Source organism: Rattus norvegicus, chromosome 13 (assembly GCF_021556685.1).
Source record: "Rattus norvegicus strain SHRSP/BbbUtx chromosome 13, alternate assembly SHRSP_T2T, whole genome shotgun sequence".
Classification (NCBI taxonomy): Eukaryota; Metazoa; Chordata; class Mammalia; order Rodentia; family Muridae; genus Rattus; species Rattus norvegicus.
The window spans coordinates 82,965,308-82,992,396 of NC_141546.1; the positions used below are offsets into that span (position 1 = coordinate 82,965,308).

At 43.8% G+C, this 27,089-nt stretch overlaps 1 protein-coding gene across 7 annotated transcripts in view; it reads right to left on the reverse strand.

The window, feature by feature from the left end:
- Pbx1 (PBX homeobox 1) overlaps positions 1-27,089 on the reverse strand; it is a 309,646-nt gene that overhangs the window by 61,447 nt on the left and 221,110 nt on the right. For 4 of the 7 annotated variants that reach the window (XM_087580979.1, XM_087580978.1, NM_001100681.2 and 1 more), the window contains 4 exon segments: positions 23,640-23,830; positions 15,358-15,493; positions 10,988-11,147; positions 3,246-3,335 (listed from right to left, as the gene is read on the reverse strand). In XM_087580979.1, coding sequence (XP_087437105.1) covers positions 3,289-3,335; positions 10,988-11,147; positions 15,358-15,493; positions 23,640-23,830 — 534 coding nt within the window. In that variant the 3' untranslated portion in view covers positions 3,246-3,288. 7 annotated transcript variants of the gene reach the window in all.

The window sequence follows — 27,089 nt, forward strand, 5'->3', positions numbered from 1 at the left end:
CAAAGTATTTAAAGACGTAGAGTTTACCATTCACGCTGGGCAACAGGGTGTCTCGAGGTCTTGTATAACTCTGTGTCCATTTCAAATCCACGTCTTTGCATCAGAATAGTGCCCTATCCTACCCTCAAGAAGAAACACCCACCGTGAAAACTGTTCATGAAGAGGAGAGAAAAAAGACCAAACCAGAGAGTTATGCTTAGCCAATCCTTTTGCTAGCTGCCTCCTCCTTTTTCCCGGAAGCGTGCCTGGAATTACCGAGACAGGACCACCACTGTTATGGGACCTTGCCTCTAGAACTTTGTAATCCCATTGCTCTGAGCTCGGTTCAAGGCGAGTGGTCCACATGTTACACGACTTAAAAAACAGACACCAGCTGGATAAGATATGGGTGCTGTGGAAACCCAGCCAGGAGGCAGCTGAACAGTGCCCAGAAAACGTCCTCCATCAAATGAGACACTACCCAGATCCCAGCTGGGAGTTCCACTGCTGCATTCGGCTTAGGGGTTGTTTATTTTTGCCTTTTGGCTCAGATCTTTCATTCCTGTCCTTGTCTCCTCTTGTGTCTCCTCCCTTTCTCTCTTTCTCTATCTTGGCAGTTAGAAGTCTACTCTGTGCATGCCTATGCCCTAGCTTCTAAAACCACCATCTAAAAATACATCTTGCTACAACATGCCTCATCTCCTGTAGGTGGCCCATTTAAGAATGGACAGCAAAGCTACGTATCATGTCGCCACTGTCCTTCGATGCACTTAGCCTGTATATTAAAGACTCAGAAATAAAGTCATCACAATTTACAGGAAAAAATTAATACACGAGTGACTCGAGTGGCATTTTTCAGCCAACACCCCCACTTTTTTTGTTTTTTGGGGGGGTTTTTTTGGGTGCTGGGATTATGTAATCAGACATAATTGTCCCCACATGTTTGTTACACTGTCTCAGAAATGATTTCCAGCCCACCAGATGATGTCAGAAGGGTCAATACTGGATGTCTACCCAACCCTGACCCCATGAAGCACTGCTTACTACAGTACTGCAGTTAGGGATTAAAATAGGCCACATAAGAAACTGTCAGACCCACTTTGCACTGAGTCATAAGGACTTCCTTCAGTTTTTTTCTTTTTTGGCATACATCTGCATTTTTTTTGTTCCCACCTCTTCTACAGTCTTCACAGTCTTCTCTTTCATTTAATGCACAAAATCATTTCTGGAAAAGTCTAGTATCTCATAAACGCTCAGCAATACCCAGATGTGTGTGCACTTAATTCTCTAGCCAGTCAGCTCCTTCCTTCACTTGGATTCTTTGAGAATGCGAGGGCCACATGGAGCACTGTGCTCTCCTAAGCATGTGGCCCAGCCAGCCAACATTAACACGTTATCATAGTTATGATTGTTATCATAGGCACAATATGGAGACAAGCTCCTCTCTGGACTTTCCTAGAAAATGGCATGACTGTTGAAAGTGTGTTCAACAGGACAGGCTGACCTTGCCTTTCTTTGCAAAGAGAGAACGGTAGTTAAGAAATGAGCTCAGCAAGATTCTGCCTGATAACAGGAGAGAAAGAATTCTTAACTGTAAGTAGCAATAGATGTCACCCCTCAAAATTACTACCTAGTGACTGGCTTATTTTTACCATGTCCTTACCAAGACTGTTACCACAGGTACTAGCCAAACCATGTATGAGGCTCTCAAATTATGTGAAACCTTCGATGTTAAGCAAGGGACCACAAATCCATGTCTCCGATGATTCTATTCAGTGTTCTATTCAGACCGTTCTGATGAAGCTGTCTCTGTGAGGGCTGCATCAAAACTGTTATACATCACCTACTCTTTGTCTTTTACGGGATAAGAATTCTTCTTCTTTACATGTATGTGGTTTATATATGTGCTTGTGTGGGATGTGCAAGTTGGTATGTGTACAAGTGCTGGGTGTGTGTGTGTGTGGAGGCCAAAGGTTAAAGTTTGGTGCCTTCCTCCACTGCTGTTCACTTCCTTTCTTAAGACTGGGTCTCTCTCACTGGCTAAAGAGCTCTAGGGGTCTCCCTGTCTCTGCTTCCCTAGTGCTGGGTTTATGGATGTGTGGCCAGATGACTTTTTACATGGGCACTGTGGATACAACCTTAGATGTTCATACTCAAATAGCCTGATGGAGCCATCAGCCCTACCATTCTCTGATTTTAAAATAATTATTCTTCATCTGATGAAATAATTGTTCTTCTCTTGATTCCTTCCAGATATGCCATAATTGGGTAGGACAAGACTCAATGCAGAGGCAAAGGGGCCACCTCCCACATCCTCACAGACATTATACTTCAATTAGAACAGACTGAGATCACATTATTAAATCACATCATATTGCCTTCCTTCCCACTCCCGTTGTTAAAAAGTTATTTTAACAATACCAATAGCAATGAACAATAGCACGGTTCTCCATCAACTAACCGAAGCTCTGCTTTCTTCATCAATTCCGAGCCAATCATCCCACGAGAGTCTCCTGTGACCTCTAAAATCCTGGAAATCACCCCTGAACTGAAGAACAACCTCCTTTTCCAGGCTTCCCTCACGTCCCAGCTTGCTGTCATCGCCGCTGAGATAGCAGACGGTTGATCTGAGAAATCAAGTTGGATTGCTGTCCCGAATCTACACTTGGTTCTCCTTGTGTCTGTCTGATCGATTTCACTCTGTGCGACATAGCTTGTCGCTATGAATTTTCATGCTAGTCAGGAGCCGCCAGCGCACCCAAGAACAAGTGGAAGATGGTCCACACCCCCTCCCTGTCCCTTCAACATACTCGGCCTTGTCAATTTTTGAAAATCATCTATTGACAGATTGGAAAAATGGTGTTTTATTCTTATGGCCATAGACCTGGATGCAATGGATTTGGGCCCCTGGTTTTCTTCTCCAGGTATCCTGGTCCCAGCCTGTGGTGATATTTCCTACCACGGTTGTACTAGGTGTCACCTGTTTAGCAGCTCCTCTCAGCTGAATGCATGTGGCCGCAGGTGCCATGCAAACACTGATTGTGTGTGACAGCCTTAGACGCCAGCTGCCTGCATGAAGCCTGCCCAATCACTACGTTCTTTCGTGGGGAGGATGCTGCCGATGGCATGACCGATAAAGAAACAAGAAACTAGGTGACTGCAAAGCTAAGACAAGTCCTACTAAGTGGCATTCTGGGCCCTGTGGCTTTGAAATAATTGACAGTGATAGAATAGAAACAAAGGGTTGGGGAGCCTTGTTTGCTTACACTGATGCCCTGCGGACTGTACATCTGACTGGCTGCGAGTCCGTCACTGTATCCTCCTGTCTGGCTGATAACATGGCGAAGGGTATCCACCTAGACAGAGGAACAACAACAGAAAGGCAATTAGTCAGAGAGAGGAAGGAAAGGATGCGGCACATCATCTCCTCACAGGCTACCAATGGGTCATGCTACACAGTAAAGCAAATCATTTTGGAGATGCTCTTCCTGGGAGGGGGGAGTCCAGAAGGAGGAGGCTGGGACTCCCCCCGATGCCAAAGACATTGTTACTTCTGAGTTCAGTAAAAACAGTAAAAGAAACCTGGGTTCCCCAAACTGAGATAGATTGCACAACACTGTGTGAGGGGTCAGGGACCATGGTGCTAGAGGGAATGGAGGGAGAGGACAGGTGCTTCTCCTTCCCTCGCTTTTTATCCTATGCAACTTGAGTCAAGGTTTTTTTTTCCTAGACTTGGGACAGCCACGTCACAGAGAGAGGAAACTGGGATAAAGACCCAGTTTTATTTATTTATTTTTAAAACCAGTATTTCAATGATGGTAAGTCATTTAGTCACATGACCAAAGTCTGCCTGCGTCACCTCAAATTTGTTTCTAGGCAGCGCTTCCTGTGCAAGGGGCTGAGTCACCAGCCAGCTGTCTATTCTAGGCATGTACTATTTTCTGTTCCATGTGTCAGATAGGTAGATGTGGCTCCTATCTTCCCAAGTCATTGTGACCCAGAGCATATGACTTCAACCTCTCACATCACGCTTCATGCTGAGAGAGCAGGATGGCTTCCCAAGGTATCTGTCTTGAAGGTAAATGGTTACACTAAGAAGCACGGAGGTTTGGCACATGACTTGATTTTTGGTTCCATATATGGTCTTATCATCAGAAACTCGAACCCACTGACCTCAAGGGTGACTAAGTATACGAGTTTAGTCAAGCTGACTTTGGTGATTTTAAAGCTTAAGGTGAAAGCAGGAGATACTAACGCATCTGCCTGACCTTGGATGACTTCTTTATGTGAGCGAATCCTGAAGATGGGAAATCAACAGACGAGAGGGAGACTTGGAAGAGATAACAGGCTGAAACTCCTTTTCCTTTGATGAATAACAGAGACACCAGTTCCACCCGCCTCGCAGGCCTCTTTCACCTCACTCTTTATTCGTTCCTTTCCTACCTTCCTACTGTGATTGACAAGCCAGAGCCAAAGCATGGGCACCATACCCAATGATAATGGTTGTCTTTGTTCTGTTTCGTTTTATTCTGACTTGGTTTGACTACCGCCTGTCTGCCTTTCCCTTCCTTTCTTTATCCTTCTCTGGGTCCAGACAGGAGCAGGAGGCTGAGACAACTGAAGGTTCTTCCACTCTACTGAATTCACCTGGCGGCATATTGGCTGGGTCCCTACCTGTGATTGCACGTTGGCTCCAACCTGGGCCCCTTGGTAAGAATCCCCATTGAGTGACTGCACGCTCATGAACAAATCTCCAGAGTTTGACATGTTAAAAGAACTGGAAGAACCTGGAAAGGAAAGAGTGAGGCACCTGAATCACAGAAAGGAAAAGGATCAACCCCGCAACCAACAGCCAAGAGGAGAATGGCATGCAAAGCAATCCCCCAAATCAAATGTAAGACGAAAACAGTGTCTGCAGAGCCTGGTTAGTAGCATGAAGAACAGAGCAAGCGAGAGGGTGCACGCTGTTGCTCTTACATAAAGAGACCCCTCATTCCGAGTTGTCGTGAAGACTGCTTTCGGCTAGTGATTTTAAGTTGAAAAGGGGAAGCTGTAGTCTAGTGCCATCTACTTTCATGACTCTAATTGTCTAGGGTTGGCCATGAGGCCGAAAGGATGGAGAGTGTGGTCAACAATATTGGCTGGCCAATGATATTTCTGCCACCACATTAGAGCATCTGGGTACTTTTTCTAGATTCCAAATATGCTTTGCTGAATCCATCTTGTGAGTGGAAGCAGCACACAGGAGGAGAGTGCATTGAGGCAGTGTCTCCTGGGGTGGATAGATACTCTCCATTCCTAGAAATACGGTAAACTTCGTTGCTCTGTGGCAAGAGCCCAGGAAATCGCCAAGACTGCGAGATTATGTGAGAATGGCCTAGCCTTTCTACCAGTTGCTGGAGCACAGAAAGATAAAGCAGAACACTGGGCTAACATTTTCAAGCATGCATGAAATGCGTCTAGGAATTTTTTTAAAAATCGGCCTCCAGAAGGAGAGGTAGCATGAGCTTTCACCAGAGATAGAAGTTCCATCTGGCTGGCCTTAGATCCATCCACAGGCTCCCATGGGATGAACCTAGCTCAAGCTTACCCTGAATCCCAGGGCTTCCGAAGCTAACCAGAGCTCTAAAATCATCGTGCAGCTCAGCGCATAGGAAGGAAAGCTCAGCGTGCAAGGTTTGGTTAAAAACATGACGTTAGCCTGATAAAGGAGAGACCTCAGGGACCCAGGTCAGTTGCACTCTGTGACTTCTAACCCTGTGCTCTTTCTTGCCCTGAGATTCTTCTGACAGCCACCACCAATGGGGAGTCACCCAGCGATGAGTCAGACCTCCTGTCTGATGCTTTCTGTCTCTTCTCTCAAGACAGGGATCTGAGCTCCCCAAGAGAGCTGTCTACCCGCAGTCAAGAAGAGAAGACCTTTTCTTTTCCCCCACAGAGCAGCCACTTAATAGGCAGTGTGTTCTCTACCCTGCCATGGCACTTGATATACAACTGTCTACTGTGTCATCACATGTCAACTGCAAGAGTCATTTAGAGGAACCAGGTGTTTGTAATCTTGGCAACAACCCCAAGTTAAGAACTATCTGTATCTTCCTGTGTTCCGGGGAGTTTGCATCCTCACACAAGAAACTCTGTAACTATATTTCTGCATAAACTGCTGTTGCCTCCAGCTCGCTGCCCATTCCTGCTTTTCCAGGCAAGGAAAGTGCTGTCTTTATGGGTGGAGAGGGGACTGAAATATCAACCAACGGACTACATCTTGTCTGGCCTGTACTTTTCTATATAATTTCTCTTGAAGGAATTAGACACACTCAATCTTAGCAAAAACAGGACTAGGATCTCGTCATGGTCAGTTTATATGCAGGCAGTGGGATGGAGACTTTGGCCTGTAACTTCCCTCCATTACCACGGCACTCTATTTTTGAAACCAACCCTCCCAACTATGGAAGAAGCAACGTTTATTGCAGCTCCAACTCTCATGCTTGTGTAGCCAACCCAGACTTTGACACGTGAGTTGTAGCCCCTTCAGATCGCGTTTGTAGTCACAGACACAAAGCCTAAACAATAAAGCCAATGCAATATCACGTCTTGTTCAGCGCACATCAGAACCAGAACCTACACAATGGCTGTATTCACGTCATCAGACTTCCTATGTTCCTTGGCCCCGAAGTGCTGAGTCTGAAACCTAGGTATTTTATTTCTCACCCATTCTTAGACACCAGGTACTAGTCACAGATGCTGTGTGCCTGGCTGAGGGTCAATTGGTCATTACTATTTAAACCATGCCATGAGAGAAATCCCCAAAAGGGCTACCCTCATGCCAAGAAGCATGGCACCCACAGAAGCATGCAGACATGGAGTGTGCCATCTACAAGATATATACTGCAATTGACACGGATGATTTAAAAAAATATATGTGCATAGATAAATTGTAAATATGTCTGGCTATGTAATATGCGTAGGGATAAATATGCGCATACAAATGCACTGTGTGTATAAATGCATTTGTATCAGAGCAGTAATTGCAGAAATAGTCCCTTGTGCTCTTGGCTGTGCTGTTTCAGCATTTCATGGTCTCTGTGCAGCCATGTCGTGGCTTCTGAGAATCTAGAGGCAGTGATGGAGTAGACGGAAGTGAACAGGTGCTCCTAGTACCACAATAAAGTCCACACAGGCATCAAGGTATGTGTGTGTGTGTTGGGGGGCCGTTCTTTGCCCAGCATTGAAGGGTGGAAAGAATGGATCACTGAATGGAGAGCCTCCTGAGCACTGCATGGTTCCCAGACAGAAAGTGAATGCACTTTCTTGAAAGTGCTGTGGAATCCCCAAAGAACAGCTGCGTACTAGTAGGTTTGCCGAGACCACCCAGTCACTTTATCTGCAGGGTGCTGTAGGGTAATCAGCAGTCACTTGGAGGCATACTTCAAGATGTGCTTGGCAGTTGAAAGGATCTGGATTTGGCTAAGGAATGAAGGCCAGTGCCACCCAGTGTGGCACTTGGGGTGTGTACAAAGTGACATCTGCACTCAATTAGACTGAGAAGAAGTAATGGGTCACCCGGGAATCTAATGCATTTCCTTGGGCAAAGACTGTGACTTGGAAATGTGTTAACATCCATTTTCATAAGGCGAGTTCCTGAAGATAGTCAGTCCTTTTATTTCAAATGATCTTTAGGAGTCTAAACTTCTCGCGAAAAACGAAACAGAACAAACAAACAAGACCCAAATATGCAATAAAATTCAACTAACTTAACAATAAAACGTAATAATATCTAAATGGAAGCATGGCTTCCCAGTCTTGGCACTATTGATGCTTTTGGCTGGATAATTCTTGGCTGTAAGGAGCATCTCATGCCTGGTGGGATGCTTAAGTGGATCTCCATCTCCAGCCACACCACGGACACTGACAACAATGAAAACCATCTCCAGATACTCCTGAATGTCTGCTGAGGTGAATACTCACCTCTCATTGAGAACTAATAACTCACCACACAGATATGGTATGTGCTTGCCTTAAGAAACTCAAAGTGTTTGAAAGTATGAGCTCACGGATTCTCACTGGGTATACAGGTTTTGTGAGGGAACTACCTGGCAAATATTGCTTTAATTTCTGGAGTCTAAAAAACCCAAGTTCCCCATAGGTGAGGTAACTGGCTAATTCAGCCAGACTTCCATGTCATCTCGAGGCAGGGAGGAGGGTACAGAGGAGGACAGATTTTAGTAGATGTGAACCTAATCATGTTTCACTCTTGCTTCCAAGTAAGCACCTGCCTCGTTTGAGTCCTCAATTCATGCTTCTATAACCTTTTTCTTTTAAACTTGAGAAATTGAGAGCTCATTATTTGGGGTCTCCCCAGTGAGCTCTAGCCAAAGGTTTATACAATTTTGTCATGCAGGTTCTCTCATTTCCCACGCCCTCAACTTCATTGCTTTCATCCTTCCTCATTATTGCATCGGGTTTGTCCACCTCTGCTGGAAGACACAATAAATCACACTGAAAGTCTCACGATACTTGGACATCCCTAGCACCTAGTCCTAGGTGAGGCTATGGAAAAGGGGGCAAAGTCTACTGAACAAACAGGGCTGCTTAGGTGTGGGTTGCTAACCACCCGAGTGCTATTCCCTGCACACAATCCAGGGGAGGGAAGAGGGTTTATTGCTGTATTGCCTTTCCTGCGGTAGAAATGAACGTGTCGAGTAAGCAAAGATCCCAGGAGAATTTCTATTTCCGTACCAAGAAGATAAAACTGTCCTGGGTGCCAGAATCCTGGACTTCAAAATCTGCCCAAATACCTTTTCATAGATTAACCTTTTATTGACAATCTCCATTACCATTTCTCCTTTGAAATTCCTTTCGAGATGGCGCACAATGGAATAAACACTCTATGTAAAAGTTCGAGCGCTTATCCTCCAATCTGTGCCGTGATTTAGGCTGTTAAAAGCCGAAGAAAACCCAGAGAAGCCCATTTATAACTTTTCCAGTTAAGACATTTATCTTTAAAATTCCGTGCTGTTGCACATCTACAATGGTGTTTTCTTTGCTCTTTGTATTAGAAAGGGACCATTACAAAGGGTTCCTTGGCAAATTATTTCCAATAACTTAGGCACAACTGGAAGGCTTAGCTTGAGTTTTCCATAATAATGTACTTTGTGCTCAGAATAGTCATATGAAGTTTAAGCCACCAGAAAATTCCTTAGAAAACTGTAATCAGACTGACATTCCGTAAGAGCCAACATAATTCTTAAACACAGAGTGGGGGTTAAAATGCTTACTTTTCTCTTTTTAAGTGCTTTAGGAAAGAAAAATAGTTATGGATTTAGTAATGAAGGGAGCCCACAGGGCCTTTCTAAGGACTAGTCATAAATCATGGGAAGCCATCTGTGATGCAGATATAGCAGGGACAGGGAAAAAAAGTCATTTTGATATCTGTTTTGCATTATGATAACCTCTGCAGGACTGTTGAGTGCATTTTTGCTAATATTGACAGAATTATACTTCTTCCAAAGAGATAAGCGAGAATGTCTGCCGAGCACCGCAGATCACCTTGTGAAGCTGGGTTTGAAATCTTCAACCATCAAGCAGATAGGGAAGGAGGAAACTGTGGTTATTGGACCTGTTTCACTTGGATCTTTTATCAATCATACCACATCGAGGAAGAGCAACAACGGCCAACAACAACAACAACAACAAAACCAACAGAATTTTCAAAAGCGTTCTTCAGGGCAGCCTGACCTTAACAGCTGAGGAAAATAAATTGGATCAAATTAAAGAGTCTTGTGATGCCAATGTTTGAAAAGCCAAGGGCTCTCCTCATGCCTGATTCTAATTAAACAAAAGAAGGTCATGGTGGCATAGCCCAGGGACTTGGAGACCCCGAAGATAACCAATTAATGTGTGGAGAAGCTCACGGAAGAAAAGTGTGTGGTGCCCCACAGATATCCAGTTACAAAGGCAGCATATGGCATGAAGAAGCTCCTTAGTAGACAACCAGACCATGAGGTTGATGTCACCACACATACTCCTAGAAATCAGATTCGCAACCATGTTATGAGTCAATATGTTTGGATTTGCTAGTATATTATTGGTATCGGCAGACTTAGAAGTGCACTCCACATCCCAAATAAATGCATCTTGTCCGTTATAGGGAAGGATGACTTCTTACACAAAACATATTTAATAAGGAAACGTTTGTTTTCCCCTTCTCCCCTCCAGGAGAAATATCAACATGTCTTCTGCAGCATACCGTCACAGAGGTAATATTTCATATAGTACTGACTTACTGTGGCACCCTGGAAGTTCAGAAGTGACAGCGCAGGGCAGTTCTAAAAATGAACTTCTATGGCAGCCTAAAGTCTGAATTTAGTGGTATGATGCACGCTCACAAAAATAAAATTTAGACCCAGAGCACACGGTTGAGGTTACAATATGAACACTAGAATTCAAAATATTTGGTTTAACAGCTTATAATTTTTCCTGGCAATTTACATAAGGAAAACCAATAAAAGAAACCAATACAGAATAATATCTCTAATCAGCATCTAGGAAATATTGTAGCCTGGCCCTGCAGATTGGAATTTGCCAATGAGACCTTCGCAGAAGAATGAATATCCTTGCCCAGGTCCCATGCCAACACATGACCTGGACATGTTGATGATGGGGACAGCAAGATAAACGAGGATGAAAACATCATAGGAGAACCCCATGGAACTGCCTAAAAGTGTTCAATTTTATCTGTGATTTTAGAGGTCTCATTAAATCCACAGTGGACCTCCATTATAAATTAAACATATGCATTACAATGCAAACTTGCAGACAGCCCCATCTTAAAAGCTTTGTCCTTTGAATATGACAAGGAAAAAAACCCGAATTGTCACTGACAGCAAATCATAATTGCAGTATAGATCAACGAATCAGAACCCATAAGCATTCAAACAAAGTCTCAAAGTAGGGAAAAACAAATATACAAATGGAGAATAATCCCCCCCAAATCAAAGAGGAAACTGACCCGCTGAGTTGGGAGTGGAGGGCGAGTTAGCTTGGCTTCCATGGGCTGACACATTGGTGGCAGTGACAGCCGTTTTGGCAGCATAAATATTGGCTTCCTCTTGAAATTTACCTATGTTCTTCTTGTACCGGATTCGCTTATTTCCAAACCAGTTTGATACCTAGAGCAGCAGGAGAGAAGATGGTAGAGTCAGTTCAGCAGCCATCAGAAGACATTGCAGGGAAACAGAGGTCCGTGAAGGGGTGGAGAGATGGGGCCAAAGAGGATGACCTCACCCGCTACGGAGCAAAAGTAAAATCTTAAAGAGGACCAACTGCCTACTATAGGTTTTCTAAAATTCACAAGACCGCTTCGAATAAGATACTCCTATGTAAGACTTGCTCACCAATGCTAGCACTCTCGGTTTAGAATAAGTATTTTAAACTTATTTCCGAATTTATGACATTTAAATAAATATATTAGGAAAAAAATGCTTGTTCTTTTTAAAGCAATGCTAATGCTGACACTGTGCAATCAAAATACACAGATCTTTAAAATATCCACATAAATCTATATTGATATATGGGTGCTTCTGTGCATACATTAATTCCAGACTTTAGAAGTTAAATGACCTTAATATGGACTCTGAGACTTAACTGTATTGTGCTATAGGCTTTATCAATATAAATTTACTGATTATCTTGTACAAAGTTTTATCTTAGATATGGAAAAAAACAAACAAATGACTAATTACTACTTTAAATCCCTGCTTTTAAATGTTAAAGCCAATGAACACAATAAACCTAATTTACTTTCTTTTGTTAATTTATTGCCTTCCTGTGGCTCAGAACAGCTGTCTTGGCTCCAATGGGTACTTCTTTTCCATTTATACAAAGACTCCTACCAGAAAGGAGTCAGGACATACACTGGCATTTACTCCACAAGTCTTGCCTTGGGGAGGAATGTCTAATAACACCCTACATTCTAGATGTGAATCTGGACTACAGGGTTGTGGTTTTTATTTAATTATACAACAAGCTATGAAAACAGGTAAAGGAAGAACAAACTGACCACAGACATAACACCCCTTACATATAATCCCCACTCTACCTTTTATCAACAATGGCAGATAAAGAAAATGTTAAGTTAAGAAAAAACAAAACAAAACTACACTTAGTTTTGAATTCATTCAACAAAGCTAAAACTTCAAAAGCCTAGCTAACCTTCAAAGGCCTCTGTGGCTTACACATAGCAGAAATACCAAGTCTTTGTTACAAAAATCAAACTGTACCAGTGCAGTATTAGTAAATAAGAGAAAAAAAATTCAATAATAAACTGCTTTATTTGTTGGAAATGCAGAAAAACAGAGTTAACGTGGGGGAGGAGGTGTGCTTCTGAGTACAATTCAGGATGACACCACGTCTAACTGCACTTTGAAATTCAAATTTCCCTTGATCGAAGTTTCAGTGCGCATATGAATCAATCATAATTATCACTGGTTATTGATTTGTACGTGCAACAGGGAGGGAGAGGAAAGGTAGGTATGTTTCTCAAAAGCAACTGGGGAAAAAAGATGGAAATGGTGAAGGTAATTGAGGGAAACCTTCCGGGAAGAAAGGAAATGACCCAGGTCTATTTCTATTAGCTGTATATGAACAAAACAAGAAGGAGAGATATGGGTGGGAGGGTGTTAGAGAGGTTGGGGCATTTCCTGTAGTATCTACATAGCAGTATCCTCTACCTCAGATAATATGTAGACTCTGCGTTTCATTAATTAACACTCAACTGTCATAGACTAAAGGCCTAATATGTGTCGGGCACTAGGGATGCATACGGATGAGGTAGCATGAGTCAGACAACACAGAAAGAATAATAGGTTTTCCGGGGACTGTTTGATTTACATCTCAAACATGTTATGTTTCAAGAGCCTATGGGCAGAGCCACGGCAAAATCCAGTGGGAAGTAAGATACATGAGTTTAGTGTTCCGGGACAAAAGCCCCATCTGGATATTCAAATGGAGTTACATTTGTAGCTGTGAGTGTGTAGAACGGTGCTTTTCAGAGGTAAGCATTCACAGATGCCTCGTGAAAGCAGATTCCAGGACCCGCGTTCGCAAAGATTTGGATACAGGGCTGGTTGAAGACCCAAGAGTCCACATTTCTCTTAGGTCCCAGGTGATGTGCTGCTGGCATTGCTGATGCAGCTGATGCTGCTTTCTGAGGACCACACTGAGCAGTACTCACATGGATGAGGGGCTCTTTGGGGACCAGGGGGGGAGAAGATAGTTATTAGAGGCATTTCAGACAGATTTAGGTCTATGAGCCTATTTTATGGGGGAGTCATGGGAGAAACCAATAGCTTTTTTAGCACATGTCAGAAAAGTTGTGAATGAAAAAAGGGTGATCCGGTCCACTGGCTGGAGCATGAACTGATGAAAGCTAAGGAAAGAAAACCAGTTGTAGGGTGGGCAAAGTGAGAGTAAATCGACTTCAAAAGACTGAGGGGGGCTAGCCCAGGGGGAGAGAGGAAATGCAGAAATAGTGATACCAAGAAACAAAGGATGGCTGGACAGGTCCCATGAGGTGGCTATTAAAAAGGGTGGCTACAGAACGTCTACCTCATTAAGAAACTTAAGTAGTATACATTACTAAATCTGAGAAACATAGACAGCTTTAACATGTATCCTCCAACCAGCCACGCTTGGTCAATGGTATAATAAAGACTCTCCAAAAGTAAGAGTAAGTCCTCTAGAATCCCACATTGACCTTGGCCAAAAACAAGCCCCCACCCTATGAAACTATGAATGGCGTCTTATTGTTTCTCAGCAGATTTTGCTTCACAATGTGGAGCAGCTTAGCCTACCAGTTGTTATTGTTACTGTGGTGGTGGGAGTGGTGTGTGTGTGTGTGTGTGTGTGTGTGTGTGTGTGTATGTGTGTGTGGGTGTGCACGCTCGCGCGTGTGTGTGTGTGGGGGAGGGGGGAGGCATGGCCTTGGGGTAGATAGAAGAGAAAGGAGACATGGCATATAAATAATTCTTTTGGTGAACCAAGTTCAGCCCTTGGGTTCCCACAATGAAGGAGGTAGAGGTTGCTACAGCTAATTGTCATTATCACCAGCTGTACCCTTGAGTGACTCCAGAAGGGTTCTCCCTCATTTCTAGATAAATTTAAAATCTGGAATTGTGGACTTTTTTGATTGAGTCCAGGGAGCAGTTTAACTCTACCTTAGAAGTAGAGGACTCTACCATGGAAACCTATTGATCTGTGACAGTAGAAGTGTACTTCACGCCCTAAACCCACTCCTCAAATACACCACCAGGAGCAAGGAGCATCATTTCTTCCCATTTTACAGGCAAGGCATCTAAATCTAGGGCTGGAGAGATGGCTCAGTGGTTAAGAGCACTGACCGCTCTTCCAGAGGTCCTGAGTTCAATTCCCAGCAACCACATGGTGGCTCACAAGCATCTGTAATGGGATCCAGTGATGCCCTCTTTTAGCATGTCTGAAGACAGTGACGGTGTACTCACATACATGAAATGAATAAATATTTAAAAAAGAAAAACAAAAAACAAAAAAACCAAAATGGTCACAGTTCTAGAAAAACACTAGGCTGACTTACTTGAGCATGAATACTGAGTTTCTGCTTTCCTTAACTGATGGGGCTGGAAATAACCTTCAGCTAGGTCACAGAAGCCACTGAAGGCCTGGGTTACAAGGCCTATATGCATGCTGCCTTACCTAAGTAGATGTTTCTAAAGTCAGTAACTTTTGTAAGGAAATTATCAAATCTAGGGAGCTATGCTATTTTTCTTATACTTTTTTTTTTCTATTCTAAGACAGAGGCTCAATACTGCTTCCTGTTTTTCTTCTATTCGTGTTAAGAGATCCCATGGTTACGGTTAATGCAAGCTGGAGAAAGGGACACCCAGGGCCATTCCAAGGGAACCACAGTGGCAGGCTTCACTCCTTCTCCCAATCAGTTATTCGTTGTAGAGTCAGAGTACCAAGAGAAAGCATTCACATGCCTTTCATTCAAGTAGTTTATTCACCGACTCTTATTAAAGTTCTTGGTTCGGGAGAAAAATGACAAGGAATTAGAAGAAACAGTATGAAAGATGCGGGTATTGTATAATAAATGCTACCATCCCAAGGGAGCCTTCTCCGTCTTTGCATACTATATTCTAATTTTTCTCTTCCTTTGGTTGTTTCCTTTGGCTGGGTTTTTTGACTCACCGGAAAACTAGTTCACAAGCACTAAGAGCTTATCTTCCCCTTTCAAGGCTCTCTCTGGTAGCTCTTACAAGGCCTGAAGGCCTAAAAAACCCTCCAGTACCCCCAGGATGCTCCATTAGGCAAGGCAACCAGCTGGCTCTTCAAGGGGTTTCTCACCTGGGAGACTGTGATGCCGCACTTCTTGGCTAACTCCTCTTTGGCTTCCTCACTGGGGTAAGGGTTGCTGAGATGGGAATAGAAATATTCATTCAGAATTTCTGTGGCTTGCTTGTTGAAATTCCGTCTCTTCCGCCTTCAGAACGAGAAAGGGAAAGGGATAAGAAAGAAGGTCACATTAGACAGAGAGCAGGGTGGCTTCTAGAAGAAGGAACATCTTTGAGCAAAGGGTGAAATTTGAAAAAGGGCTGAATGTCCAAACCACTAAGCACATTTATTCTGTGTTTCAAATGAACTGGAGAAGAGAATCAAAAATATCTGTACATTCAGGCCACCTTGGGTTTAACTCCTAGACCAGCTCGATACCAACGGGGTGACTGTATGACACGAAAGCACCAGCTTCTTCAAGTGACTGTGAAGAGCTCCGAGGTGCACAGGGACCATGTACACGAAGGACTCAGTAGAACATTTAGCACTAGACACAAGCCAAACTCGGTGGTAGCATTCCAGGCCCTTCCTACAAGAGCATGAACTTACGTCGTTCATTCCACCTGGCACTTTGCTAGAGCTATTCTTATCCGCTTGCCTTTTTTGTTTGTTTGTTTACTAGTTCTGTTTTCTAAGACAGGGTTTCCATGTAGCCCTTGCTGTCCTGGAACTCAGTCTGTAGAACTTGGAGATTGACCTTTGAACTTGGTTGATTGAACTTGGCTTTGAACTTGGAGATTCACCTGTATCTGCCTCCAAAATGTTGGGATTAAAGGCTTGCACCCATCATCATCACTACCTCTACTGTCACTGTTCCCACAGCCTGGCCCTATTCTCAGATTAAATACTGTGTTCTAAGTCACTCATCGGTTGTGCTATGGAGATAGTTCAGGTCTGACTGACATCCAACCCAGCCTCATGCTTCTATGTAAGCTGCCTCCTGGCAGTGACACAGAGATTCTGGAAGCCCCAAGTTAAAACTAAGTTATCATTTTCTCTCGATTCTATCCGCATACAAATGCACCCAACATTTTAAAAAGTCATCTGGGGAAGAGGGCAGGAATTAACCCCTGATTGCCTGACCTCCCTCAAACAGAGAGAGAAAGGGCAGTTTTGAAGCAGAAGCTGCTAAGTGGTAAAACTGAAGCTCACAGAATTCTTCCTCATACACAGGTTGCCAAAAGGAAGAAGACCATTTTTCTCTCATAAAAGCATTTCTCTGCCTTTTAAAAAAGGGGGTGCTAATTGAACAAATCTCAAGTGAGAATTATTTTATTGCTTCCTCACTGCTAAGGCCTGTGGGTGGTTGGATGATCTCTTAGAGGACTCTGGGCTCTGTGTAGGCCTGATTTTCCTCCTTGAAGCGGGTGAAGCCTTCCTTTTAAAATTCCCTTTAATAGCACATTTACCTACCTTGCTTTTTGTCCAAGTTATTCCTCAAGGGAAAGAATTCTAGAATATCTCTGATTATATCAGGACAGAGACTTTCCAAATTTAGCCAACAGAAAGCACCGGTGGCCTTGCTAGACTGGAAATTTAGCTAATATTGTATTTTCAGGGTCCCTCTTGCATTAATTAACACAATAAAGTACGTGATTTTACCGGATGAACACCATCTGCCTACAGGTATCAACCACATCTGTCCAGACTGTGGCAAGCTCCAGTCACTCTCCCAAATCATGCTGTGTTTCTGGGTCATCCAGCATCGGAGATTGGACAGATTGGATTTAAAAGCCCAGAGAAAAAAAGAGGCTTGTGTGGAAAGTTCTTGCCTAATGGAAATTAGAAGAAGATGGCCTAACGGTCAGTGTACCCTCTGGGTTTGCCTTCAAAGAACCTTTTGCTGGTTTTCCTACAGATAGTTGTTTGGGGTCTGGGGAACTGGACCAGGAAATGCTTCTGTCTCTGGGAGAACCCCCAATCCTTCATCCCATTATTGGCAATTAGCATTACAGAGTATTTTTTGGGAGTCTTCCAATTGAGCTCAAAGGAAACCTCTCTGGAATGAGCTAGTGGTGTGGGGATGGTGCAGACAGCTGTTGCTGGCTCTCTTGGTGTCCATGATATGTGATCTAGCCTAGGTGGTCCCATCTACTCCAATGGACTTGCTTATCCCTTCACTCAGTAGCTGTCTTAATCTGTCTCTGAAATCTCATGATCAGGATGCTTCAGAGCTTCAGGAAATCTAGTGAAAATAATGTGTGCCTCAAGGTAAGGCTGGGAGCTGAGACAACTGGACAACTGCTTTCCTTGTTTTAGCATTCCTGACTTACAGGTTAATGTTTGTGATCACCAGCAAATCAGAGCAGTGATCACTATGGATTTCCTGTGTGTGCGCTCGAGCGAGTGAGCATGTGTGATCCATGCATGTGTGTGCGTGCATGCAATTTGTAAAGTGTATAGGCAGGTGTTTGTGCACCATGTATGCACTGCTAGAAGAGGGTGCCAGATCTGTTACAGACAGTTATAGAGAATTCTGAGTCTAGAAGTGGGGCTGGACCCAATCCTATGGAAGAACAGCAAGTATTTTTAATTGCCATGCTAGTTCTCTCTACCAGGATCTTTGTGTTTGATGTAAGAAAATGTGGATGTTCATGGACTATTACAGCCCTGCTTTGGGCTCATGGGAAACTTTTTGTTTTCCCTTTTCTAAAAGAGCCATGATCACTTCTTAGCCTTTGGCTAAGATCAAGTGTAGTGCCTAAATGAGATACCCATGATCATGAGAAGCAGGATTTCCTCCTGCTGCTTACTTACCCTCATCTGACCATGGTTTCAGAGCAGGTCCACACAGTGCTGATCTCTCACATCTATCCCTTTGTTCCACTCCTGATACCACTGTTAATTTTGAAAGGTTTAGATGAGCCAGCGTGTTTCACAGCACTGCTGACTAACGGTGTCGAGCGGTGTTTTTGGAATGAGGGAGTGTTCTATGTTTGTGTTACCCAGTAGAGTAGCCATAGTGACTTGAGGCTACCATGCAGCTGTAATGTGGCTGGTGGAGCTAACAGACGATTTCTTAAAGCACATCAGCACTCTAACTGTACATTTGAATTTAGAGTCAAAGGGCCACAAACTAGGCATGCACCGTTAGACTGATGCTGTCAGAAGACATGCTCAAGTAGCCATCATGGAAGAGAGCCCAGGTTAGAACACCCCCAGAAACACTGGATGACTGTAGAACCCACTGACCGTTTCCATAAGATAGCCAGGTTTATCTTCAAACCAGAAAAATTATCCAGGAATATTCTATAAGGTGTAGACAGTATTTTCTCCACTGGCTGTGCTGGCCCCGTCTGAGGGACAGAGAGGTCAGCAGTGATTCATTCCAGACTCCTCCAGTTTGGAACATCCTCATCAGAATCACTATAGAACCCTTCTTAAAGCAACATGCTCGCTACTCATGCCGCCAAGTTATAAAATGGATAACATATGCGTATATATAAGTATATTATAAAGTTATTTAAGTTATATTTATTTATATAGTAAAGGTGATAATATTTAAATGTGTTAAATATAATATACGTACTGAGTGGCCTAGGAATTACTATACTGGGATCATAGAATAAACATTTTGTGTCAGACGCTGTGTTTGTTTTTCAAATTAGCTTCACACATTCTCATGTAAGGAACCATCCCCATTCCATAGATATGAAAACTGAGTCTTTGGGAGGATAAATCACTTGTCTCTGATCACAGGGACCACTGGACACTTCAGTGAGAATTTGAATCCAGTGGCATTCCAGAGTTTGTGTAAAATTTTCTCACAATCACTCCCTAAACACCTCTCTTGAGGGTTCTGTTCCTTAAAAGTAGGAATTTAAACCCCCATTCCCCCTGGTACAGCTAAGATGGTCACTGGGTCCATCCTACTCCTGATCTCTCCAACTCAATACACATTGTTACACCATTTTGTCCAGCAACGACTTATATGCTCTCATCAACCAAAGATCCTAGTGGCCCCTGGTTTCCTCTATCTCTTCATTTTCTCCACCACAGTGTTTGCCACAGCTTACACACGTCTGCAACTGAAAAGAAAATCCCTTTAAGGGCAGGACCCATGGTTTACTCATACTTAAAAATCTTGTGTCTACAGCCAGAATACAGCAAATACAGAGGCAAATGCCAGCAGCAAACCACTGAACTGATGATAGGACCCCCGTTGAAGGAATCAGAGAAAGAACTGGAAGAGCTTGAAGGGGCTCGAGACCCCATATGTACAACAATGCCAAGCAACCAGAGCTTCCAGGGACTAAGCCACTACCTAAAGACTATACATGGACTGACCCTGGACTCTGACCTCATAGGTAGCAATGAATATCCTAGTAAGAGCACCAGTGGAAGGGGAAGCCCTGGGTCCTGCTAAGACTGAACCCCCAGTGAACTAGACTGGTGGGGGGAGGGTGGCAATGGGGGGAGGGTTGCGAGGGGAACACCCATAAGGAAGCGGAGGGGGGACGGGGACGTTTGCCCGGATACCGGGAAAGGGAATAACACTCGAAATGTATATAAGAAATACTCAAGTTAATAAAAAAATAAAAAATAAAATGTAAAAAAAAAAATCTTGTGTCTAACACTTAGCAAGTGCTTGGGTAGGGATGTTGCTAAGGTCGAATGAGGGGGTTGGGGATTTAGCTCAGCGGTAGAGCGCTTGCCTAGCAAACTCGAGGCCCTGGGTTCGGTCCCCAGCTCCGAAAAAAAAAAAAAAAGATGCCTAGCTAAGGTCGAATGAGGAGAGTCCGCATTGCTAGTAAGATGTCTTCAGCTTTATCGACATCTTTTCCTTTGCTTTGGTCCTGCTCTTTGGTGACTCAGAGCATAGCCCAGCCTAAGAGTACACCTCTAAGCATCCATGTTAATATTGCAAACCCCAGTGCAGCACACCACGAAAATCCTATAAGCTTTTTGCTTTGAAACTACTAAATGCTTAAAATTTTATCCCCTTTACTCTCTTTAAGAGGACACAATTTTTAATGCTGAATAAACTAGCCAAGATGGATAGTACACAGGATGAGACGATAAACAGATGAAAGAAAATTTAAGTTCAATGTTGTTGGCATTTGTACATCAATGTGAGGCCCAAAGAAAGGCTGAAACCCGGGTTAAAGAAATCCAGATCAAGAGCTCAGTTTAGAAGTATGAGTACAGGAATCTAAGGTCCCTGATATATGATACCTTCTCCTTCAAGTGACTGGGATAGTGGCCACAATGGGGGTCTCACCTTGTGATTTGGTTAAAGTTTTAATCGGAAGAGTTTGTCTTGCAGGCCACCAGAAAGAAAGCAAGCAGTCTGATTGGGAAGTGCTTCTAGAGAAGGGTTGCCTCCACAAACCAAAGTTCTGTAAGTCCCGCAGGGACAAGAGGGGGAACAAGAGGGTTTATTGCACCCGACGTTCAGATGTAGTCACTGACTCTGGACAGCTTGGCTGAAGAGCCAGCAGAGCTATCCCCAAACTGAAGCCAACACAACTGCAAGGGCGCAAACTTGCATGGTCTTAAGCTGCTCAATTTGTGGTAATCTGCTACACAGCAATTGAAAGCTGATACTAGGCATTTCCCTCCATGAAGGAGTGTAACAGTCACTTCTACACACCTATTAGATCACAAAGACTAATCCCATTACTAAATCAAGTCCTCTTTGTATTTCGTTTGTCTACCATGAAATCTTTTCTGATGAATCCCTGCCCGTCAGATGCATGGTTCAGGGGTAGAGGGAGGGGGTGTACAGGATGGGATATGAATATTCACAGTGAATGCTGAATCGATCCCTCCCTGGGGTTGGCCTAGCTCGCTCATCCAGTTACTGGTGGGTGAGTTATCAGGACGTTTGGATATGCTGTTATTTGTGAGCCGGGCTCTGCTTCACGTTGGGCTGCATTTAGGCTGATGCTCTGCTGGCAAATATGTAGCCACACAAAGACATGAGATGGCCAATGACAAGAGGCTGCCTGTGTCCAAGGGTCTGGTGTGGTGATCTGAAAGTTTCTTACCCAAGTAAGAAAGAGAACCTGCCTTAGAGTGACTGCCCTTCTGGTTCCAAATGGAATCATCTAGACAGAGGCCAGTGGAAGGAACAAATGTGAACAAAACATACCTAGTCCAGTGTCTTATTAGAGTCTGACCTTGAGCTGGGTGCAGTGGAACTGACGCTAAGAGAGACCCATAAGCACAATGGTTCTCTTATGTTCATTTCTCCAGTTTCTTTCTTGAGAAACAACAGCAACAAAACAAAACACCTCGACAAAAAAACAATCTAGACCCAACATTTCTCTTTGATTTTCTTTCTTCTCCCTCTCCCTCTCTCCCCCTCCTCCTCCCTCTCTGTCTCTGTCTGTCTCTGTCTCTGTCTGTCCCTGTTTCTCTGTCTCTGTCTCTGTCTCTGTCTCTGTCTCTCTGTCTCTCTGTCTCTCTGTCTCTCTCTCTCTCTCTCTCTCTCTCTCTCTCTCACACACACACACACACACACACACACACACACACACACGTATCCAGGATTTGCCAATGTAAATAGCAACTCCAGCATCTTAATTAAGGGAGTTACCATGGGGATGCAAGCAACACATGCAGCACAGTGGCCACTTCGGCCTAGAGGAAGGACCAAGACAGAAGCCACCAGTCGCTCACATTGTGTAGAATGGTTGCCTGAAAGAAACCAGGCTGGCTGTAGGCCACTGGGCAAGAGAAACAGAATCCTGCTGAAGGTCTGATTTCACCAATGCCTATGTCCCTTCACCTACACGGGCAAGCTGTCTCACTTTTATTTAAGATTTTATTTTTACTTTTGATTATTATATATGCTTGGGGTGTGTGTATATATAGCTACAGTGTCCATGTACCTCTGGAGGTCAGGGAAGGGCTTCGGTTCCCATGAAGCTCAAGGCAGCTGCAACCTGCTCCCTGTGTTCTTACTGGGAACTGAACTCAGGTCCTCTGCCAAGACAGTTTGTGATCTTAATTGCTGAGCCATCTCTTCTGTCTTGTCCCCCTTTTAGGACAGGATCCTTTTGGCCGACAGGTGTATCTTGCTGTCTGGCATTCTCATTTTGTATCTCATGCAACCCAAAAACATACTGAGGAAAGGGAGGTGGGAGAAGATGCTGGGGGAGTTTTAAATGGGTCCACCGACCACTGAAGCCTACCACCGTGAGAAAGAGAAGACGCCAGGGGAACTGAATAATGCATGACATCCGAGAGGAAAGCAATCCTGGAAGAGCTGTGAATCTTTCAGTCTGACTCAACAGGAACAAAACTATATACACCATGAAATGGTGTACGGACCATGACATACTAACATTTGATAATAAAAGCTTTACGCTGGAAATATTTTCCAGGGTTGTGCAGACACAAAAGATGACCAATTCAAGATGAACTGTGGTCTACAAGGCAGGCCTAAACCATGGGACAAATTTGTAGATCAACTGTCAAAAAAAAAAATCTACTTCTAAGTAAAGGTAAACTCTGATTAGTACTCTCTCAGAGGCTGGAGAAAAGAAGCCACAGGTTCTAATCACTTCACATCACTTCACTGGTCCATAGAGTAGAAGAATTAAGAATTGGTTCTCAGTCTTTTGCTTTAAATTCTCATGAGGTCATGAGGGTTTTTTTTTTTTAAGGACTGTTCTAGACCTTTTTTTTTTGTCAAACATATATAAGTAAGGCCATGAGCACCACTGAAGCCAGATAGAAAACATCAAACCAAGCCAGTGGGTCTCTATCAAGCCACCTTCTTGACTGTCTATGCTCAGGGAAGCATGAGTTGTTCAACTGTGAACTTCTTAAGCAGCCCCCAGTACTGTGCACGGTAATCTACTATGAAATAGTCCTTGAATTCAATGGAGTACTCTCTCTCTCTCTCTGGAGTATGGGAAAGATCCCAACTTTCAAGCAGTTAGAAGCCTTCTTGGAGGAACTGTCATTATGGTGTGCTAATAAAGTCAATGAGTACATAGTTATGATATGTTCGTGTAAGACAAGGAAATAGTGCTGTGTAACAACAGCAGCAACAGCAGCAGCAACAACAACAACCACCCCTTTCGGGCCTCTCACTGTTACCTGTGCTGCTCACCCAGAGGACCAACAGGAATGATAAACATCTCCCACAATCATGTATTCCGCCAGTACTATATGAAACCAGCGGGCTATCCTGTCTCCCAGACTGTGTTTCTCAGACCTTAGACCTTTACACAAGCTAGAGCATGGCACAACATTCAATGGAGAACTGAAACTTTGGAGAGAGTCAAACCACAAACCTAGACCCCGCTGGATTCTCTTTCCAGACAACCGGAAGGACTCACCTCGCATCCAGAAACCGGGAGCGCAGGATCATGACTGCCTCGCACGTGCTTTGCTTCAGCTGCATCTGGATGGAGCTGAACTTGCGGTGAATAATGCTGACCATCCGCTCGATCTCCTTCGGAGAGATGGGTCTGGTCCGGCTTTGCTCCCGAAGGAGGTTCATCACGTGGGTGGTGAATTCATTGCATGCCTGCAGAGGCGACACAGTGAACATGGGGTGAACTGAAATTCATACTTTGGCAAAGAGTCTACAGTACGGAGCTGGGGCGCTTTTCTAGACACTGGTATAAGTGAAGAAAACTAGAAGGCTTTACGACATTTTGCCAAATGTAATAGCTAGAATAAATGATTATATAGAAAATCCTCTTCTCCCCAGTGGCTCTAGCTCTATTTGGCACTGGCTTCAAATTCTTAACAGAAAATAAAATTCTGAACCGTTTTAACATCATTTTTCCTTATGATTTTATGGCATTGAAAGGGGAGATACTTAACATCCACCCCTGCCTTTTGCCCCTATGTTAAGAGCAGAGTGACTTGGGGTCAAATACATTATGAGCTTTCTCTGTCTTTCTCATTATTCCTGATATGGTTGGGCTTCCAAATATTCAATTTTGGGATACGTAAACAGCCAAAAAGAGTTCAAGTGGAATCAAAAAATAAAAAGCTCTAGAACTCTTCCTGGAGATTTCTCATTACTTGGCTTTGAGTTTTATCTAAAGAAGCCCCTTTGCTCCTTGTCCATAACACAGAGGGTGTGCCCTCAGGAACCTTATAAAAAGAGTGCCCAGTGTGATTTAGAGGGTCCGCAAAGCACCCCTGTAGGAGCACATTATCAGTCAACCACGGAAGTCTAAGTGGGATCTTCATGGCTTTCTTGATCGGTTGGGAAAACCATGGTCTAAAGGGAAAAGGGGATTTTTCCGAAGGAGGCAAGAAAGGCTAGAGTGAGCCCAAAGGCTTCCTATCATTATGGGCCGGGAAATTCAGAGCCTGAATTCGCTCTTTGAGAAACCACTACCCTCTCTTTTAGTTATTAATACTTAACATCCACAGTCTAGTTTCATTAGGTGAACACTCAATAAAATATCTATTCACGGATTAACTCACAGCGCTGCTGTACAACAGTATTAGATTTGTAATGAAAAGGGCAAGACAGTGCTTTGAGAACTTCGAACTTGGGACTCGAAGGACCCCGAATTTAATATAAAGAGCAGAAACTTGCTTATTATTGACAATATTGCATCACTGGGTTTTTAGAGCAGAAAGCTCTTTGTATGCATCAGTAATGCAGTAGTGATTACAGAAGCCCACAGTCACGGGTTATTTATGGAAGAATCCTTTGGGTTTGGATGACCAAACTAACACGGGCAGAGGCACCCATAGGTGGCATCTGAAACCCACGGTGGAAGCCTGCTTTGAACCCTGCTCCTGTAAACATTGTTGCGAATTCCTGCATTACCAAAAGGCACATTTTATTCATGTGAGAGATTTAATGACTCTTCAACCCTCCAACACACTAAATGGTACTCGCGCTCTTGTGCACAGGGACCTAGACGTAAAGAAGACCACTTGTATGGACCAGGAACTGGGCGAAGTGACAGGCTGCCTGGGTCCCTGCCTGCAGAATTTGGCAGGAATGGCATTTGGGGAAAGTTCTTTAACATATCTGTGTCCCGTTTCCCTTTGTAAACTGGGGGTGATAATATGCTACTTTACACGGCACAGCAGAGGTTTGCAGAGTTACTATGTGTGCAATGCTTATGTGGGCCACAAGTGCACGTCTTCATTATGACTTCGTGACACAGAAGAGGACTCAGGGCCTGGAGAGATGGCTCAAAAGCTGGCAGGACTCTTTGCAGAGGACACGAGTTTTGTTCTCAGCACCCATGTGGCAGATCACAACCACCTGTAGCTCCAACTCCAGGGGATCTGATGCCCGTTTCTGGCCTCCTTGGGCAGTGCACACAGTGGACTTAGAACCACTCAGGCAAACTATTTAAACTATTTATTATAATATAAATATAGAGGCGACTTAAGAAATCCACCATACTATCCTGACAAGAGTAAACATCTGCAGACTTCATTTCAGTCTTGGTAAAATAAATGTGACAATAAATGTCCCCTTTTCTACTCTGCAGGAATATGCTGAAGAGCAAGCCACAGATGGGTCTATGTAGCATTCTCTATTCAGAAAAGTGTCTGTTACAGTTTTATTCCCAAACTAAACCTAGGCTCTGGAACTGTATCACAAAGACAGGGAAGTGAAACCTGGCAGTGAGCTGGCAGGGATTATGAGGCCCTATGACATAGAATAAAGGGCTAGGCTCACAGCAAGAGCACAGCCATCTTTCTGAGGAAACAATGCAATCTGCTGGGCTGCAGCATCCCTACCTCGAGGGAACTATCAGGGAGCAAGAGCTGCAGGTTAGGAGGGGTTGTCAAATTTACCAGCTCTCGGTTGGAAAGCCACAGTGCTTGGCTAATAATAACACGCTCCATTACAGTGAATCAAAATACTCACAATATCTGGTGTTTAGTCAGGGCATTTTATTCCGGGGACTTTGATGCTCCACAATGAGAGGACAGTGGGGTCCTTCCACCCACTGCTGTGGTAGAGCAAAGCAGCCGCTAAACAGCTGGGAGAACACACAACCGAGGCTGTCTTAGATACATAGGGCAAAATGATCCAGATTCTTCTAGGATCTGAACCGCCTGTAGCAACCCCTCAGCTCCCTGCCATTGCAACGTTAGAAGCTGGGATGCTTCTGTTCACTCAAGAGCTCACAGTGTACCAGTAAGGTATGTATTTGAGGTTAAAACGTTATAGACTTTTCAAGGTCCAATGGTCTTTGCTGTGGACAACTAAGGGAAGCGTGAAGAACTCAAGCTACCTGTGGAGCAGAGCTTCTACAAAGAAGCTTTCCAGGGATAGCAGGAGACATTACCAACTAAAGAGAAGCCCATGTAGGGAACCTCACAAGGTTCTAGATTTTGCCCAACATCCTGCATGTCAACCCATCTTCCTGACTTCTTCTGACTGAGAAGAGGCACTAGGCTCCTTCACAGAGATAAGTGGATCTAAGAGCTCCCTTTGCTGTGTACTGAGTTATCCTAGCCCAGGTCAGCACCGGAGATGCAGCTCAGTCAATACTCCAGTGGCATCATTTATGAAAGCTGACGAACTCAAAGGAACAAGAATACAAGTATGTTAGCTCTTAACTACCTTCGCCACCAACATTTTTTTTTTTTTTGCTACAGAAGTGTTTTATTAATGTCATTTAACAGGGATGACAGTTTCTAGATGTTTCTTTATTTAATAACCTTTGTATGAAATAGCTCGTTCAGGTGGGTCTATTTGGAGGGCTGGGGGGTGAGGGATGAGTTAGAAGTTAATTATTGTGCGGTTACTTGTTATCAGTATACAAAGAACAAAACAAAGGTAGCAGAAT